Below are 18,646 nucleotides of genomic sequence, written 5' to 3' on the forward strand. Positions count from 1 at the left end.
AAATAAAGAAATTAAATAGAATACGACGTTTCGATTGCATCACAAGCAATAGTCATCAGGTAGAACTAAATAAAATCGTGTAAAATAGGTCATCGGATTCCTCCAGGAGTAATTATTAAATATCCTCATTCTGAAGGCTTGTGTTTCTACCCTTCCCGAAAGCATTTTCAACCTCACGTCAACACCGAAGGTGTGGTCTTGCGCCACTCAGCCTGTCTCCGACGTGGCTCCGGGGTGACGTCACCATTTGGACAACGTGGCACGCGTGACGTCACCACCGCCGATGACGTCACGTCCCCCCCGCTAAGCACAGAGCCCCCCCCTCACCTCCACGCGTCACGGCGTCAACATCGGCCGAGCGAAGGTAAATTGAGAGACGCGGGGTGATTAGTTATCGATAACGAATTGTTTAGTGTCGAGACAAAGCTGTGAAGGGGAGGGTGGGGGGCACGCGAGCTTCCCCTGTGCCCTTCCCAGCGGGGGGGGGGGGAGGCTGTTGTGTTGTAGTTCGAGGGGGGCTCGGTGGCTGCAACAGGCGCGAGTGGGACTATGGCACAGGGGGCCATTGCAAGGCCAGGCCAAGCCACTCGGTAGGAAGTCGCTCAAACGATGGGTGGTGCTGGGCCTCCCCTAGGTCGGCTCGGCCTCGAATGAGTACAGTACCCGGTGGGGTGTGTCGTAAACGTCGTCGCTGGGGAGACAAAGGCGGCCGGGCATGGTGTTGGCCACCCCACCCCCTCGTGTGCCGTGTTGGCCTTCAGAGGTGCTCTACTCGCTTACAGCACTTGCCCCGACAGTCTGTTACGGGATACATGGGAAGGGCATCTTCGATGGCCAGTTGCTGTCAAAGTGCCCAGCCGGGTTCGTGGCGTCGTTACGCGGGGCCGCTGACTTAACCTTGGACTGTGATTAGTTAATTTGACCAGGTGCTGCTTAAACTATTTTACGACTCAAATTGAACCGTGGAGAGATTGGTGGCTTTGTTCGGGCAAGGTGTGATTGTGTGCAAGTTTATAGGAGGAAATCTGGTGGCTTGGATTTGCGTTGTTTGACCAAAAAACACACTTTTTTTAATGCGGGTCTCCGTTGCCTTTTAATCAAGCATGGGTTATTGATGGCTTTATTTATCCAGCTGAAATAGATGTCTTTTAACAATTAGGCGAGGGTTATGATGGCTTTGGTTCATCGAGTGATATTGACGACATTGGGCAGGTAATTTTGTCCGTAACCCAGTTTTATTTTGTCAGTAAACAAGTCGGTCTTTTGGTTTTTCCAGCGGAGATTGATGGCTTAAATTAAATCGGATGAAAAAAACGTGATCTTATACACGTGAGGGCTTACTTTGATTTAATCAGGTGATATCGGTGACTTTACCAGGTGAAATTATGATTTACTTCAGCAGGTGAGCCTGAACGCAATTGGAGGGCCTTGTTTAACCAACTGAGGGGTTTAGGGCTTTGTTTAAAGGGTGAGATTGATTTCCTTTATTTACCTAGGTCCTAGGTGATATTGTTCCTTTTTCGCTTGAGACTGCTTGTGAGTTAACCAAATGAGAGCACTTAGGAAATCGTTGCCCCTTTTAACACGGAAGCTTGAGTAAACCTAACTAAATAGTGTAAGGTTTTGTTTTAGTGTGTGGATAATTTTTCAAAAATGTGTTCTAATACATGCTCATGATTTCTAAAACTTTAAACTTCTACTCCAATAGGCAGCAGTCATTGGGAATTGATCTCGAGTCGAACTACTTTTGGTTTGACCTTACAAGACTCTGGGGATGAGGCTTTTAACAGACCACGTAACCCAAAAAATATATAGGCTTTCTATCTGCACACCGAGGCTCCGTTTCTCAGGCTGTCCGATGAGAGTTTGAAGCTTCAATAATGAGAAAACAAAACTTAACATTTTAAGTAAAGTGCCTTATTATGACACGAGTAACAATGCCCACTCTGAGTGAATACAATGATTTGGCATAGCTAGAGGGCTATAATGCAGCACGTGACTGTGGTCTTAAAGTATATTTGTGTCATTGACGAATGTTCAAACGCATCAGGCGTGCGAGCCACGCAGCCTTCGTGCATACCTGTACTAAAAGAGCCATTGGCCTTTTGGATTGCTTCTTGATTGAAGGTGTGGAGCATTGGCGCGGTGGTCATCGCACTGGGTTATGACTGTAGACCTGATCGATTCTAGGCTATGGCTACCATTAGTGGCGTCTGATATCCGAACTGGTGTTAGGCCTCCGCCCCCCCCCCCCCCCACTTAACCAACCTGCATAGACCAACGAGGTGAAGTATTATTAAATAATTCTCATGACTGGCACAATGTGAGGAGGCCTTCATCCAGCAGTGGATTTAAAGAGGGTTGTATATATTCTTTGTATTGCTTTTCTGATACTGCAGACCACTTTGTTTTCCATAAGGAGCCATAGCTCGCAGCTCCTTATTTAAACTTGGCTTCTTAAAGAATAACAGCTGCGTCAGAGTTTGTACCAATCGCATTACAAAACCCACTGCAAACATAGCTTAAAGTTTGCGGATGTGCAGGCTGGACTGCCACATGTGTGTGAAAGTCCTTCATGGAAATAACTCTTAAGAAGCCAAATACTCGTGTTCGTGCCAGCACTGAGCCCACGGTGGAAATTCTGCATTGCTGTGGTGGGCAGAGTCAAGCTTTTTAGGGTGTCACAAATGGGAACTTTGCCCAGGGCCCAACACTTTTACATATTTTTCATTAAAAAAATAGGACTTTATTTATCTATCAATATAATTAAGTGCTGTCAGGTGAGAGGCGTAGGATTTAATGTCCTGGTGTCTCAGGGGTAAGGATATCAAAATCCAGCTCCTGGTGGCAAGGGGAAATTTTGTATCCATACTTGGACAACAACTATTGATTTCCCAGAATGTGGTACCCAGATAGTTAATTCGGGAATAGCTGATGAGACGAATCCACCCCCACCCCCCGATTCGAATTTGCAGGCAGCCTAATCCCTACCTCCAGTTATCGACAAGGGCTCAGGAATTTGGCTCAGGGACTGACTGCCACGTGTAAAGATTCTTCATGCAAATAATTAGGAGGGAGTCCTAACTAAAGTCTTCCGTTTGCACCACTTTTTAGTTTTAGTTCTGTAATAACGTTTTCAAGTTTTTCCACACGCAACAATTAAATGTTTAATTCAATTCTTAATGAAAGTGTCTGGCCCTCCTCCCTGTGACAAATCCGTGTTCGATCCTTCTCCCTCCTTGCACCCCTCCACTGGAATCAACTTCCCCTGTACATTGTTGAGCACTGCCCCTCCTTAACCTCCTTTAGGTCCTCTCTCAAAGTTTACCTCTTGTCCATTGCCGATTCCCTTCCTCTTCCCTCCCCTCACCCCTCCACTCCTTCCCATCCCTCCCCAATAGCCCTTCCTTGACCCCCACGTGCCCTTCGTTACGGTCGCTCATTCCTTGGCCCTTGCATGCCCATGCCATCTGCATTGCTCTATTTGTGTTACCGCTGTTTAAACTATGTGAAGCGCCTTGAGTTAAGGCGCTCTATAAATATGAAATAAGATGAGAATTCCATTATAGTTCTCATTGACCAACATTAGTTATGTTATTGTTGTGGCTGTATCCTTTAGTTAATCAGGAAATTAAATAAACGTGTGGAAACACATGAACATTGTTTATTTTGCAAGGCCGACCTGGGTCACATCAAGAACAAATTCTAGTTCCACCGAATGTAAAAACAGTTTTTTTTTTCAAATTGAGTAGGCCTACTTAGTAAGATTTGAATCTTGTACATTTGTAAACTCCGTAAATGCATCATTAATATATGATGATGCATTTAAACTTGACTGTTTTGTGGCTGACACCATTTTATAATGTTCTTGTTCTGTTCTAATTTCTTTGATGGTGGTGGTTGTTGCGACAGTGTGACAATGGCAACGGTGGATGTGAACATGGCAGTAATGGATGTGAAGATGAACATAGCTGTGATGAAGATGGTAGTTGTGATGATGATAATCATGGTTGTGATAATAATCATGGCTGTGATGATGATGATGGTAGTTGTGATGCTGATAATGATGATGGTTGTGATGACGTGCATGTGCAGGAGAGGATGATGGAAGAGAGCGGAATTGAGACGACCCCACCTGCATCGCCACCGTCGGCTGGGAGTCTCCCGTCCATCTCGCTCGGTCTGAAAACCCCTGGGCAACTGCCCACCCAACTTGGCCACCACTCTCAACCCCTCACGCTCACCTCTTCACTGTCATTCAACCCAACATCTCATTAACATACAACACATCCGTTCACTAATATACAACTGTACACCCATGTGTGTAACCTACCAGTACATTAGCATTCCAATATGACCACTCGTGTGCACCCCAACAGCTAACAAGCGTACAGCTCACTCCCGTACAATCCAACCGCATCTCCAATTCGCACGGTTGGCTATGTATGGTGCGAGAGAAGTTCAACATACATGCAGAGGTTAGCCGCGTGACTAAACGCCAGTGTCGTGTCGCGTATGTGCGAGCATGGCGCATGCAGCAGGGACCATGTCACCGATGCTGGTTCCCGTGCCTGGACCATCGTCCATGCTGTCGAGCACGCCATTCCCGCCGCCCCCCATGTCTGGAGTTTTGGGGATATCCAGCATCTCCCCCGGAGTTCCACCAGCTCCCGAGGGTCTCTACAGTAGCCCGGGCCTGGCAATTTACTCGCCACCAGGTACCTGTCGTACCAATCACCGGGTACCCATTATACTCTCTACCATCGCCCGGTGTTCCTCATATCCATCACCTGCTACCCACCTTCCATTTACCAGGAACCCATGACTTGGTACCCATCACCATTTGTGTTTGTGCTGATCCCGCAATTCACTTCATGCACTAATAATAAGCACGTTTACTATCCAGCGCCATGTTTCAGAGACAGTATCGCCAGGCCGAGGCCTGTGGCGATGCTCGAGTGTAGGGGCACTGGTGACTTTCAGTCTAACTCCCAAAGGCTACCTGACACAAAGATGTTTTAAAAACAATTTTTGAAAGTCTTCTGAGGTGGGTATGGATCGAAGGTCATCTGGCTGAGCATTCCAGGCCGATGGAGAGGCGACTCTACCGGACATTGCGGTTTTGGGCAGCCAGTGGTGTAGCTATGGGCTCACAGGGCCGGAGGGGTTCAGGCACCGGGCTACATTCCATGCACCAGGGCTCATGCCAACCATGCTATGCCGTTGTGCATGCTAGCCTCACTTACACTAACGGCACTTGCATCTGTCACTACTGTCTGTAAAACTATATGGGGATGTTGGTGTGTTTGTGATGTGGGTGCGCAGGGCCTCCCCACATGTCAGAGTTCACCGCTGTTGCGTCCGTGACATCGGAGGGCTCGGTGACATCGATGGGGCCGTCTCTCCCGCCGAGCGGCGGCTACATGGGGGGCAGCGGTTACGACGTGACACGGGGCCACGGCGGCCGGGCGCCGCAGTCTCCGTACCTCTCCACCGTCTCTGCGCCCAGCGTCGGTGGGTGCCCGGGGCAGCTAGTGAACACGCGGTAACGTGTGAATGCGTGAATAGCGACGATTAATGTTGTCTAAAAAAGGAGATCTCAACTCCAAATTAACACTCTCCAACTATGGTTGAGTGTGTTGATTATTAGCTCTGTCCGTCCACAGTATCGAGCTACTCTAACTCTCGTGAAGGTGATAACAGTAGGAAAGAACCTGGTATAAAATTGTGTTGCTGTTAGGGATTTGTACTCTTGAAAATCGACCAAATTGATCAAAGGGTTGCCCAAAAGTTTGAGACATGAACCGGCACTAAACGGACCCTGACACCGACCCATTGGCTTCTGTACTGCTAATACTTCCAAAACCTGATGAATGTTGGAAAACATTACGTAACACGTGCTTATACATGACTTCTCCAAGCTTGTCTCGTATATGTGTGTGACCCCAGATTGTCACATTTGAATTGAAGTTGCCGCATTATTCCAAAGATGTTGTCTTAATATCCGTGGGTTGTCACACCTGCCAGAGGCAAATCTAAGGCTCGTTTAGGAACCATATGTTTTTCGAAAATGCCCAAGCCAAATCGAGACTACAATGAATTTTCACAATTTGGGGAATCACAACTTTATTCCTGAGATTCCATGTAAACGCCCAAGTCTTTCATAGCCACAGTTAAGCACACCTGGAGGGATGTATTGCTGTTACGAATCGATTCAATATTTACTTGCCTGCATTGTCACAATCGACTTGACGTTCCCCTCTCGCGTGACGCTCGCTCAGCGCCCATGATGGCAGGGCCCATTGCAATGGCACCGCCCCAGGCCGGGCAGCATCAGCACGGCTCCTCTATCACCTTCCCCGAGGAGCCCGACGACCACCAGCATCACCACCACGATCACCACCAGTGCCAGCACGGGCACCACGAGCACGCGGCGCAGGGGGGCGGCATCTGGGGCTTCTTCAAGGTAGACCTCCTCTTGTGGGCCCTGCTGCGGGTACGGCGGCGCTGGGAAAGAGGAGGGCGCCGAGGGGCCTTCCGAACGCCAGGCAGTGCCACTCGCCGCCGTCTGTGTGTCCAGATAGACGCATGCGAATTAAATTATTTTCTATGCATAAAGCAGACACAATTAGGAGAAAAATACAATTTAAATGTTGTTAAGTGTGCAATACAAATTCAAATTGCCCTGATGGCACACGTTAAGCAACAGTTTAAAAGGCAAATTTCACGAGCATATTATTTTGATTAGAAAAATCTGGTTGGCAATGTGGCTGTAGGTGTATGTTTACGGGTCAGCTGATTCGCAAACAATTAAGATCTCTTCTTTTCCGCCCACCCCCCTCCTCGCCCCCCTAGCACCTGCCTTCAACATGGCACAATGAATTTTAACAGCGTAAATTATGGGCTTGGAGTTGCATTGCGGGGATTTGGCCAGATGTTCGCACGCACGCGATGTGCCGGGCCGTGTGCTGCAGCGTGAATTATAACGCGATGATTCGATGGTGCCACCACTTGGGGAGTTGGGGGCGGGGGGCGGGGGGGAGAACACAAAATTAATGGGTTAGCGCAATTTCGTCTCGTGCATGGAGCTCTGGCAAAGCAGGGCGGTCGGCTGCACTGACTGGCGTTGAAAACTAGCCGTGACTCGGCTTTGTGAAAGAAAAGAAAACACACCTCTGGAATGTTAAATAAATTCCCACCATGAGGCGGGAAAGACTTGAGGTGCACAGAGTCTGGTTACTGCGCCGGGTTCTCCCGAGCCCGTGTGTGTTCCGGCTGTGAACGCTGTACCCGCCCACAAATGGAGGTTTTTCTTGGAGGAGGAGACCCAGATGTTACACTCGAGTGAGTCACGTCCCCCTCCTCCCCCAGCACCTCACCCCACACCTCCACTCATTCACAATTTTGTGTCGGCTCAAACCTCGCTCACAGGTGCAAAACATTGAGCAGAAACTGCCGGTTTTCCTTGGGGGGGGAGGGGTGAGTATGAAGGTTTCCGTCAGTTTCGTCTCAACCCAACGCACACCAGCCCAAGCTAACCCAGCCTCGCCGGCCTTGCGGCTTCTTGGAAAATCTTCTTGGTTCTTTTGGTAAAGTCACGTAGAAGGGAAATAATAAAATAATAAAAATAAAACATAATAAAATACAATTCTCACGACGTATCGGCCACAACGCAATCAGCCGTCCTCAGGTGAAGAACAGGTCTGTCATTCAGGCGCTGTCTTTCCGACAGACCTGTTCTTCACCTGAGGACGGCTGCTTGCGTTGTGGCCGATACGTCGTGAGAATTGTATTTTATTATGTTTATTTTTATTATTTTATTATTTCCCTTCTACGTGACTTTACCGAAAGAACCAAGAAGATGAATCCCTGCAGTCACGAAAGCTTTAAATCGAAATTCTTGGAAAATGTTAAGGCTGTTGGCCACCAACAGCATGTTCTCTCTTCACAACTGTGGCGACCTGGTGGGTAAGTTGAGTTTGTTTTACTTAACCATGTGAGATACCAGGATAAGTAATTTGCAAGGTGTGCCAGTTTGGAGGCCATGATTTCTGTGCGCAATCCCAATTGAGTAATTTGCAGTAGAATTTTTTCGAAATTGGGAAATGTGGACCGTGTCGCCTGCACGCAGTGGCCTGCTCGTGCGATGTTTAACGTCCACTGTGAGCGAAGCAGACGGCTCGTCGCATTATTGTGAATGCACCCACTGTAATACACTCATCTCGACACCGCGACTCTGGTAGCCAGATGTTAACTACCTCGCCTGGTGTACAGGAGGTCGTGGGTTCGATCCTGACCCTGACGCCTGTATATTTGGAGTTTGCATGTTCTCCCCTTGGTCGCGTGGATTTTTCTCCGGGTCCTCCGGTTTTTTTCCTCCAAATTTAGAATCAAGATGTGTTCAGAGTATTTGGCTGTTGTCATTTTCCACGTGATAAGCCACTCCGTTGAGCTATCATTTGTGGCTGGGTCACTTCTGATAAAGAGCTGTAAAGCTCGGTGAGCCTTACCTAGCAAAATAAAAATAGATTAGTCATTAAAACTGCTACTAATACTCATGTCGGCCACTGGATTCTAATCGTCTGCAACAAGCGACGAATGCGCTACCATATCACTGACCTTATTGACTGCCATATCACTGAGCGATGGAGTTTGTCGAGCCGATGCTAACAGCGATTGTTGATAAGTGCATTTGATCAACAATGATTGGTCTACATAGCCTACAGCCTCGGGCAGTCGTGTTACATTCGCCTATGGTCTGATTGGAAGTTGCCATCGCAGTCGCCGCGAGAGAGAGATAGTGATCAGGGTTGTTCAGATTCAGGAAAACCAGATTTTTAACAACATACCATCTGTCAAAACCATATGGTTTACCCGTATTATTGTACAGGTAAATTGAGTTTTCAGGTCCATATGGTATACACCTGTTTCAATACGTTTGTTTGTGTTTCTCCCTTGTGATGGGACTTTGTTGGATGAACGTTGAGATTTACAAGGGCAGGGAGGGACCAATAAGGTCTGAATTGGTCTTATAAATAGGGTAGGCACTGATAAGGGGTTAACAGGTATGTTACAATGAATAATCTTGCAGCAACTATTCCCGTAAACATCTTTAATTTTAGCATCAGAATCTTTATTTAGAATGGAGGAATTCGATGAGCTATGAAACTCTTCTTCCAAGATGTCCTTTAGGGTTTCACAGATGTCCAAGTCGTGTTGTGTGTCACGGAATTAAGGAGTTTGTCTGCATGACAGGGGGTGGTTGGCAACCCCGTGGTGAAGACTGTGCTGGACAAGACCAAGCACTCTGTGGAGTCCATGATAACAACACTCGACCCGGGCATGGCTCCCTTCATGAGTACGTCTGGCAAGAGGCTGCAAACACCACCACCACCACCGCTATTATCAAACGCTGCCACAACCACCGCCTCTACGATGACCACCGTTATACCACCGCCTTTAACACCACGATGACTACCGTCACCACCATTTCCACCACAAAGATAAAGCTCCCCCATATAGCCTTGATATACGTTTTGGGCAAGTGCTGTTAGTGAGCACATATTAAGGCCTGCACAGCACATGACGGGGTGGGTGACCAGCACCACGCCTGGCCGCCTTTGCCTCCCGAGTGGCGACGTTTACACACCGAACTACCACCACAACCACCTCCTTAACCTACGCCCCCAGCACCACAACCGCCACACCCTCGACAAAGCTGACCCTGCGTGACCCTCCCCCACTCCCTTCACCCGTCAAGAGTCTGGAGGCGATGTGGAGCTGGTGGTCACCTCGGACAAGGAGGTGAAGGTGGCGGCCGTGCGGGACGCCTTCCAGGAGGTGTTCGGCTTCGCCACCGTCACAGGGGAGGCGGCAAGCTCCCACATCGCGCCGCAGCCCGTGGGCTACGCCGCCGGCATGAAGGCGAGTGCAGTTGGGGCGAACGGTCAATTAGCCCTTTCCCATTATGATTGACGTACGGGTACATCATCAGTTTGTCTTCTGATTCCATTCCTATGATGTACGTGTACGGAACCGAAAGAAAAAATACTTTATCGGTACCGAGGCTCCCACAAGGCCATGCGTGGGAGGGTGCATGGCACAGTTTGGGGCCAGCTGTCATAGAGTGCGGCGGTCGTGTCGCTACGGTTCTCTGCGGTGAGTACAATGTCTTTAAGAACGACGCTTTGCCTCTAGATACAATTAATGCTGAACCGCTTGCGCATTCCGAGATTCAGGGGTGAACAGGACACCCACCCTGCAACTTGCAGTCTCAAAATGGGAAAGGGTTAAGTCGATTGCAAGGTAATGGTAGAGGTGCATGACTGCAATTGCTTTGCCCACACCACTGCTGGCAGATGGACCTCCACTCGAGGGAGCTCTAGAGAGCCCCGCGCGAGCAGTGGTTCTCAACCTGTGGGCCCCAAGGCCATAGGACGTGGTACACGGAGGCTGCTGCAGATACCATGATTTTCATAAAACCCCATTGTTTCAGCTGCTGCCTTTGGATTGCAAATTCAGTGTGCCAAACCGTAGCATGGTGGCAGCCTCCATAAGTTGGTCGATTCATTGGGCCCCTAACATCCTACCTCCTAAAGGTAGGAAACCCCCCCTGGCAGCCACGGTAACGTGGCTAATTATGGCAATGAAGTCGCCAAAGCTCGCCCATCGCCTCCTGGCCGGCGGCACACGTGGGAATAGAGGCGAGACTTTTTTTATCATGTTGCTCGCCGATGTGTTTTCGGGTTGTATCGCACGTTGATGGGAACGTTGTCCGACATTTCTCTGCATATGCTCGGGGGTTTCTTGAGGAACTGCAGCTCCCAACATGTGCTCGAACCCGAGAGCACATCGGAGACCTGTACTGGTGAACCGCGAAAAACCTACGCGGCAACATTATCGAGTTATCTGATTAAATTGAATTATCGAACTGATAATTATAATTAATCGGCGATGCTGATGCGTTGGCAGGAGTGCACGAGCACGACTATCAATTAATATTCAACGCACTCGTCAACAACACTGCAGCCTTAAAATAAAAAAATATATATAATCGGCGAGGTTTCGGGAAACGGCACTTATTCATAGCACTTAAATAATTGGCTAGCCAGGCTCTAAAGGTGAGCGGGGGAGCGGGAGAGCGGGAGAGCGACCCCATCCCCTGGAAGGGGTGGGGACTCGAGGGCCGGGCCACCGGGGAGAGTGACGGCCGTGAGTCGGACTGTTGGCGGGAGAGTAAATCGCCGGCGCGAAACCGCCATCATTACACGAGGAGCAGCGGAGTAATGGATCCCCGCGGAATCCGTAAATCTCCACAGCGGAGGGCCCAGAGGCACTTAACCGCTTGGCGCATCTAGCACTGTCAGCGCGGATGGCTCTGATGGCTCTTAATGGGCCGATGGAAGCGCGACCCCCACGGCGAGTGGGTTAGCGGGCCGCGCTCCCGTCGCAGTCACGCAGGTGCTCTCGCCTTGATATTTCTCATCATCGGCAATCGGCACTTGGAACTGGCGTGGGACCCCTTGAGGTTGGCTCGGCTGGAAATGAGTGGCCGGTCAATGCCAGCGCTGGCCAGACCAGCAGCCGCTTGACCCGGCTGCTCTGTGCGTTGGCTGTGTGGGTCTGCGTTTGTTGTGTTTGTGAGCATGCATGTGTAGTATAGTAAACTACTGCGGGAGACCACTTGACGGGTAGCACACTTTATTAACACTTGGTTTGCCACAATAACACGTGTGGTCACTACAGCTCACGCTACACGTTCCACCCGACACGTGTGGTTACTACAGCTCACGCTACACGTTCCACCCGGCTACACACACACGGGCATTCCAGCCCCGTAGCATCCGGGGGAACCTCTAGACCCACCCCAGCTTGGGTATGGATCACGACCACTGGGTCCCGCGGCCCGGTCCTCACACGGACGTCCGGCCCCCGGGTCCCAAGGTCCCGCCTCTGAGCCACACAGGGCCCCGGTCCTTACAAGGACAGCGGGACTAGGTGTCTCAGGGCCCTATCTCTTCCTCCTCCGTCTTCCGTCTTCACTGGTCACCAACAACTCCCCGAGCGCCCGCGCGCACCGCCTTATATAGCCCTCCGTTCCAAGGAGACGGAGCCTATGCGGACCGCTGCCACACGATCCCTTCTTCCAGCTTGTGTCAGCGCACATAACCAACACACAGCCAATCACCATCACATAACCCATGACCCCGCGCTGACCTACGATCCCTCACCGTCAGCGCGCGTCACCAACACACAGCCAATCACCACCCGCTACCCCACGATCCCTACTGCCAGCGCGTATCACCACTACACATGCACGCATGTGTGTGTAAATCTCCACATACGCCAGTGTAAGCGTGTGTGTTTGTACGTATGTGTGTGTGACCTTGCGTTTGTATGGGTGTATGTACGGTTGCGCGGAGCGGTATTTTAGCGGTGAGCATGCTACCATATGAACCACTACAGTAAGTGCTCATGAACAGCATTTGCCCTAACAGTAACAGTCTGCTAAAGATTATATGGGGAATCTTAATCTTTGTAGGGGTGTTTACCTGGGTGGCTGGCAAGGTGCATGTGCGCGTGCGTCACAATTTGTGTGCGCGTGAACGTGTGTGCATTAATACTCGTGCCCGTGTCACTGCGTACGTGTGTGCACAACCCATGCCTGCGGGCGTGTGCGTTCGCGTGTGCCTGCGCGTGTACATTCCCGTGCATCCTGTAGGGAGCCCAGGAGAGGATAGCCGGCCTCCGCAGGTCAGGGGTCATTGCCGAGAAGCAGGTGGCCGTGTCTGTGGAGAACTTCATCGCAGAGCTTCTGCCTGACAAGTAAGGCCCCGGGGGAGGCAGGGGCACAGGGCAGGGGAGGGATGCGGCTAGTAGTACGTGGAGAGGGTGGCCGTGGAGGAGGGGAGTCTGGTGGTGGTGGTTGTGGGTAACGATAGTGTAGCAGTTAGCGTGCTGCAAATATGAACCCGGCGATCCGAGTTCTATTTTTATTTCTTATTTTACCAGGTAAGTCCCACTGAGCTTATACAGCTCTTCTTCAGAAGCGACCTGGCTACAAATGATTGCTCAATGAAGTGGCTTATCACGTGGTAATTTATTGCAGCCAAATACTCTTAAATGCATGTTTATAAATGTGGAGGTAAAAACCAGAGGACCCGGAGAAACATCCACGCGACCACGGGAGAGAACATGCAAACTCCAAATATACAGCAGCAGGCGTCAGGGTTGGGATCGAACCCACGACCTCCTGCACACCAGGCGAGGCAGATAACATCTTACCACCTTGGCGCCCCTCAACGAATATCTGAATCGGTCTTGGGCCTCCCCAAGGTCGACTCGGCCTCAAATTAGTACATGGTGCGTGATGCTGGCCACCCCCCACCCCCTTGTGTGCCGTGTCGGCCTTCTTCGGTGCTACACGCTAACTTGCCCTTGCTTTTGTCTTTGGTGTGGCAGCCTGGAGAGGATGCGGAGAGGGGGGGGGGGTGGTGGACTGTCGGGGAGGGGAACACGTGGCGGAATATGAATTAGAATGCATGGCTGGTGTGAGTCACGAGCGTAATGACCCGTTGTGAATTCTCCAAACTAATGGTAATTAAGGACGTGTTTTTGTAATTATAATAATTACGTGGCGTCGTAAGTGACTCGCAATCTGTCACGTTCGCCATTGCGTCGCCGCGCTTGTGAAAAGTGGCCGTGATTGCCCCCTGTGTGCGATTGCGAGTGAGATCATTGTGGGGAGCGGGCGGCGCGTCGGTTAGCGCGCTGCGCTACGACCCCGGCGACCCGAGTTCGATTCCCCGCTTACGGTCAACGCCGGTGACGATTATCTGAGCTGGGCCTGCCTTAGGTTGACACGTAGTGCCAGTACCTGGTGTAAGACATCGCCACAAAGAAGACAAAGACTGGCCGGCATGGTGCTGGCCATCCACCCCCTTGTGTGCCGTGCTCTTTGCCTTTGATCTTTGCGGACGGTGCAGAGGCTGTCTGTGCGATGGTGTCGCCGCGGCGGTTGATCGTGTGGCTGTGTCGCACGCCCCGCTTAGGTGGTTTGACATCGGCTGTCTGCTCCTGGAGGACCCGGCGAACGGGATAACCCTGGAGGCCTTCACTCAGGCCACACCCGTGCCTCTCGAAGCCGTGCAGCAGGTGAGTCAGTCGGCCACATCACTTGGCCAGGCTTCTCTCAAACGTGAACAAAAATAAGCACGTCAATAGTGTGTCCGGCAAAGCCTCATCGGGTGACAAGACTCATTGCTTGGCCATTGCCTTCTTCGTTTTTTGAGTGGAACCTACTTGCCGTGCTGCTGCCTGCACATCAGCCGAGGGCTCTCCCCCGCTTTCCCAACCCGACCAGGCACAGGCGCAGAACTCGGCCACGTATGACCTGCGCTGGTCAGGCCTCGCGGTGACGGTGGGCGAGGTGCTGGAGAGGAGCATGCCGCACGTGTCCCGCAGCGACTGGCACCTGGCGCTCACAGGAGTGTCGCGCCGCCTCATGATCTACAGTGCCGCCAAGGCCCTCGCCGGCCTCTACAAGCACCGTCTGCCGTCCAAGATGGCGTGATGGCCGCGCCCTCGCCGCGCGTCGTGCCGTGCATCCCCACTCCGCGCGTCCCAAATCTGCGTGTTCAGACTCCCAGACTCCGCTCGCTCGCCGGCACCCGACTTCTCGTCTGGAGCGGCGATCGGTCGTGGCGCACGATCGGGCGCGTGTAACTATTTCCCCGCGTTGGTTGCGACGCGTCCGGCATCTGTGCAGTTGTTTATATCCCCTTCTTATCTCTCTGTCCTTCTGCACGTGGCCGTCCTCTGCCGAGGCGCGACACCGACGTTCTCGCTTCAGTAGCCACGACGGCACTGTGTTGTCATGCTTGCTGCTGCTGCGGTGGTGGAGCAGAGATGGAGGAGGGGGGGGGGGCTCGAGAAGGCGCTTGTTGGAACATGAGCGTGCTCTCCGTACCACCGTGGGTTCCTGGCAGGCCGGTCAGCCGACACCGGTTTTTACATTTTTTGACAACAAAAATCGTGGAGACGATGCCGACGGTTGGAAATTGTCGGCCGTTGTGATAAAAAAGCCTTTACCAAAACACACAACTAGTCATTAACATTCCACGTTCATGGCGGAATTTCTTTCGAGAATGCCAACCCGTGTTTCATATGTACATCGCTAGAGGTCGTATTTACCAGGCCATGACTCTGCTTTCCATTCTTTCTTCATTTTGGGAAGAGACAAGAAATCGGTGTGCATCTTATTTCCCGCAGGGTGCGCTTTTGCTGTTCAACCACCGGTGGTAGAATTATTTTTGAAGTTGAGCTGTAAGAGAAGGGAGAAGGGGACACCTGTGTTTAGCCTTAATACTCTGACAGTCAACGCGAGCACATTCATAGCAAATGTTATTAGCCTGGGTAGCGGAGATTCATCACCTACGCTGGGCGGTTTCGCCAGCGAGCGCAAAGACCCCAGCGTCTTTGCATCGTCGCAGACCGGCGGGCATTGATTTTCTATACGCCAAGACCGCGTAGTCTTATCAGAAATAGTAAAACAAAGTAAATGCGTACATAAGAAACGCCTGTATGGAAAAGGCTGTATTTAGCTTTTAATAAATATTTTGATAGAGCTGCACATTGAAGTGCCGTGTAATTTTTTTATTGCGTCAGTTGTCCCGGTTGTGCCGCACAGCTTTGCGGGCTTGGTTTCTTTCCCTGTCGCACGCACGGAGACCCTGAAACCAGGGCGCACAGTCTCTCGGAATTTTCTTCATTTTAACGTTTTTGTTTCATTGATTATATACACACTTATGCTCGCTATCGCCTGCAAACATTCACAAGAAACAAAGTGATTCAATTTAGACTTGGTGCCAAAACATTGTTTTCAATAATAAACTACTTCCCCGAGGAGTATTTGTTTTTAAGCGATGTTTAGAGAAATGCAACTCTTCGTTTGCGTATGGTACGGTCAAGAAAATTACTCCTGAACAGGCTGACACGCAGTTGAATTTTCGTCTCTTTTTTTGTGAATGCATTACACCCAAAATGCATTTTAATGTCGTTCAAACCATCTCCGTTTAGAGGGCACGAGGTTAACGGGCAGTGCACAATGCGTGAACAACCGAGCGATTTCACAGCACGATACAACAAGCCGGGTTTATAGAGCGGCGTCTTCACTGTGACCACATCTCAAGACGCCGGTGCAGGAACGGTGCCCATAGTTTTATGGAGAGAGTGGCAGGCAGAGTAGGAATTTAGCAGATATACTCATGTAGGATCGTTATGGGTGGCCGATACTTTTCCCGGTAGTGGTCGTGCTTTAAGCCAATAGCCCCTAGTCCAGGCATTCAAATACTTAACAAATTAACATGTTGCACACTGCACTCACCCGATGATACATTTTACCCTTTAGCAGGTAAGGTAAAAGGTAAAAAGCAACGAGCCTACCTTGTACCCTACCCTTACCCCTTGGCATGTCGACACCTTTTACCTTTACCCTTTTACCCGGTAAAAAGGGTACAATTACCTTACCTTGCCGAGGCCTATGTGTGTGTGCGCGCGTGCGCACCGAGATGTCAATCTTAATTTGAAACATCTCTTCACGCAGGTAGCGTGCACTGCTTCACGCGTCACGTGGGGCGCATTTAACAATCATCAGGCGTAAGCAGCGTGAGACGAGTTGATTTAGAATGTGGGAGTAAAATTTCACGACGCGGAGAGAACCTCGCGAGGTGGGGGGTGATGGGTGGGGGGAGGGCGTCGCGAGGACTTGGGAGTGTGGGTAACGCTGCCCCTGGGTCCCAGCCAGCCTCCCGGCCCTCCCGCAGTCTATCGCAGTTGGGGGTGGGGGGGCGAGGAGACTTCGCTCCGCCTGTGCCACCAGGCGGCAGCAAAGGACCGCGGCGGGGCAATTCCACGGCGAGTTCTTGGCACAGATGCTGACACGTTCCCCCTCAAGGGCCCAGAAATACGAAGAACTCCTTAATTGACATAATGTCCATTTAATATCACTTCAACATCCCCTGCCCCCCCCCCGTGGGTTCTATCTGGGCTGTCCGCTTCACTTGGCGTTAGAAGCCCTCTTTATTCAGGGTTGGTGCCCGGAGTGGCTGTTGGTGCTGCGCTGTCCCGTTGCCGTTTGGGAGAGAGAGAGAGTGGTTTGGGAAGAGAGAGAGAGAGTGGTTTGGGAAGAGAGAGAGAGAGTGGTTTGGGAAGAGAGAGAGAGAGTGGTTTGGGAAGAGAGAGAGAGAGTGGTTTGGGAAGAGAGAGAGAGAGTGGTTTGGGAAGAGAGAGAGAGAGTGGTTTGGGAAGAGAGAGAGAGAGTGTTTTGGGAAGAGAGAGAGAGAGTGGTTTGGGAAGAGAGAGAGAGAGTGGTTTGGGAAGAGAGAGAGAGAGTGGTTTGGGAAGAGAGAGAGAGAGTGGTTTGGGAAGAGAGAGAGAGAGTGGTTTGGGAAGAGAGAGAGAGAGTGGTTTGGGAAGAGAGAGAGAGAGTGTTTTGGGAAGAGAGAGAGAGAGTGGTTTGGGAAGAGAGAGAGAGAGTGGTTTGGGAAGAGAGAGAGAGTGGTTTTGAGTCACAACAGGTTCGTCGCGCGGTGCCAACCGCGGTGCCACCCTTTGCCCTGTCTTGCAATTACAGTGGGTTGTTTGTATTCATTCATTTGGCCCGATGTACGAATGTATATTGAACTTCTTTCGAACCGTACATAGCCGAACCGCGCTAATCGGAGGTGCGATGATTCACGTGAACCGTTCAAAGTGTTTCCATGATCGAGGGTTTTTTTTGGATTCGATCGCGTAAATATAAATGTGTCGTTAAATCCGCCAACACCTGACCACACAGCCAATTGGTAATGTTTGTCACGTTACTAGCACGGCACACCGGTGTGTCGGAGTGTATTTTTTTTTTTATAGTTTTTAAAGACGTGAGACTTTTAAGAAATCTCGTTCGAAACGTAATTTCTACTTACGACGGACAATCCGTAACTGAACAAACGCCAAAAAAGTAATGCGCCCCGAAATAGTTTTTAACACCCAACGCCACTAAATCCCAGTTGATTATCGGTTTCGACGGCGCGTGAATTTGTCAACGTCCCCGACGCACTGATGACGTTCAGGGCACGCTCCCGGTTTGAAAATTCACGCTTCGACCGTGCGTGGCCAGATTTCTGAAATCGCATTCCCCGTGGCACCTCTCCCATCGATGTTTCAAGCCGCACGGTCAAATCGTGGGGGCTGCCCCCCCCCCCGCCCTCTGACAGCACCCCCCCCCCCGTACGCCAGGGGGGGGGTCTCTTGCGGCCGACGTGCAGATTTATCGAGCGGCCGAATGTTTCTCGGCGCCAGCCAGCAGCGCACCCCGGGTAATGAGGCCATTAGGTGGAGACAAACGGCGTTTGGCGGCGACCGCATCGCGCGCCAACTTTTTAAGCCCCCCCCCCCCCCCTTTTCGCGCTCGGCTCTGAACGCGACCCACGGTGACCCGAACGCTTCTCGGCTTGAAGCGACGGCGCTGCGGAGAGAGAGAAAAAAAAATGACGGCACCTAAAGCGCCTTTCCTCGCGCGGCGCGTGGCTTTGTGCGGCGGCTCGCAGAGTCCGCGTGCTGTGCCGACAGCCCCAATGGAGGTCTCGGCGTGGGTGGGGGGAGAGGC

At 51.1% G+C, this 18,646-nt stretch overlaps 1 protein-coding gene across 1 annotated transcript; it reads left to right on the forward strand.

Annotated features, from left to right (window-relative positions):
- Nucleotides 1-270: 270 nt before the first annotated feature.
- Nucleotides 271-15,891, forward strand: PRRC1 (proline rich coiled-coil 1). The gene is made up of 10 exons (XM_078874666.1): nucleotides 271-364; nucleotides 4,096-4,180; nucleotides 4,539-4,718; nucleotides 5,326-5,514; nucleotides 6,282-6,466; nucleotides 9,256-9,358; nucleotides 9,761-9,924; nucleotides 12,722-12,825; nucleotides 14,052-14,154; nucleotides 14,363-15,891. The coding sequence occupies exons 2-10, from the start codon at nucleotides 4,102-4,104 to the stop codon at nucleotides 14,570-14,572; spliced, it is 1,317 nt and encodes a 438-aa protein (XP_078730792.1). The 5' UTR covers nucleotides 271-364; nucleotides 4,096-4,101; the 3' UTR covers nucleotides 14,573-15,891.
- The last annotated feature ends 2,755 nt before the right edge of the window (nucleotides 15,892-18,646 follow it).

Source organism: Lampetra fluviatilis, chromosome 39 (genome assembly GCF_964198595.1).
Source record: "Lampetra fluviatilis chromosome 39, kcLamFluv1.1, whole genome shotgun sequence".
Lineage (NCBI taxonomy): Eukaryota > Metazoa > Chordata > Hyperoartia > Petromyzontiformes > Petromyzontidae > Lampetra > Lampetra fluviatilis.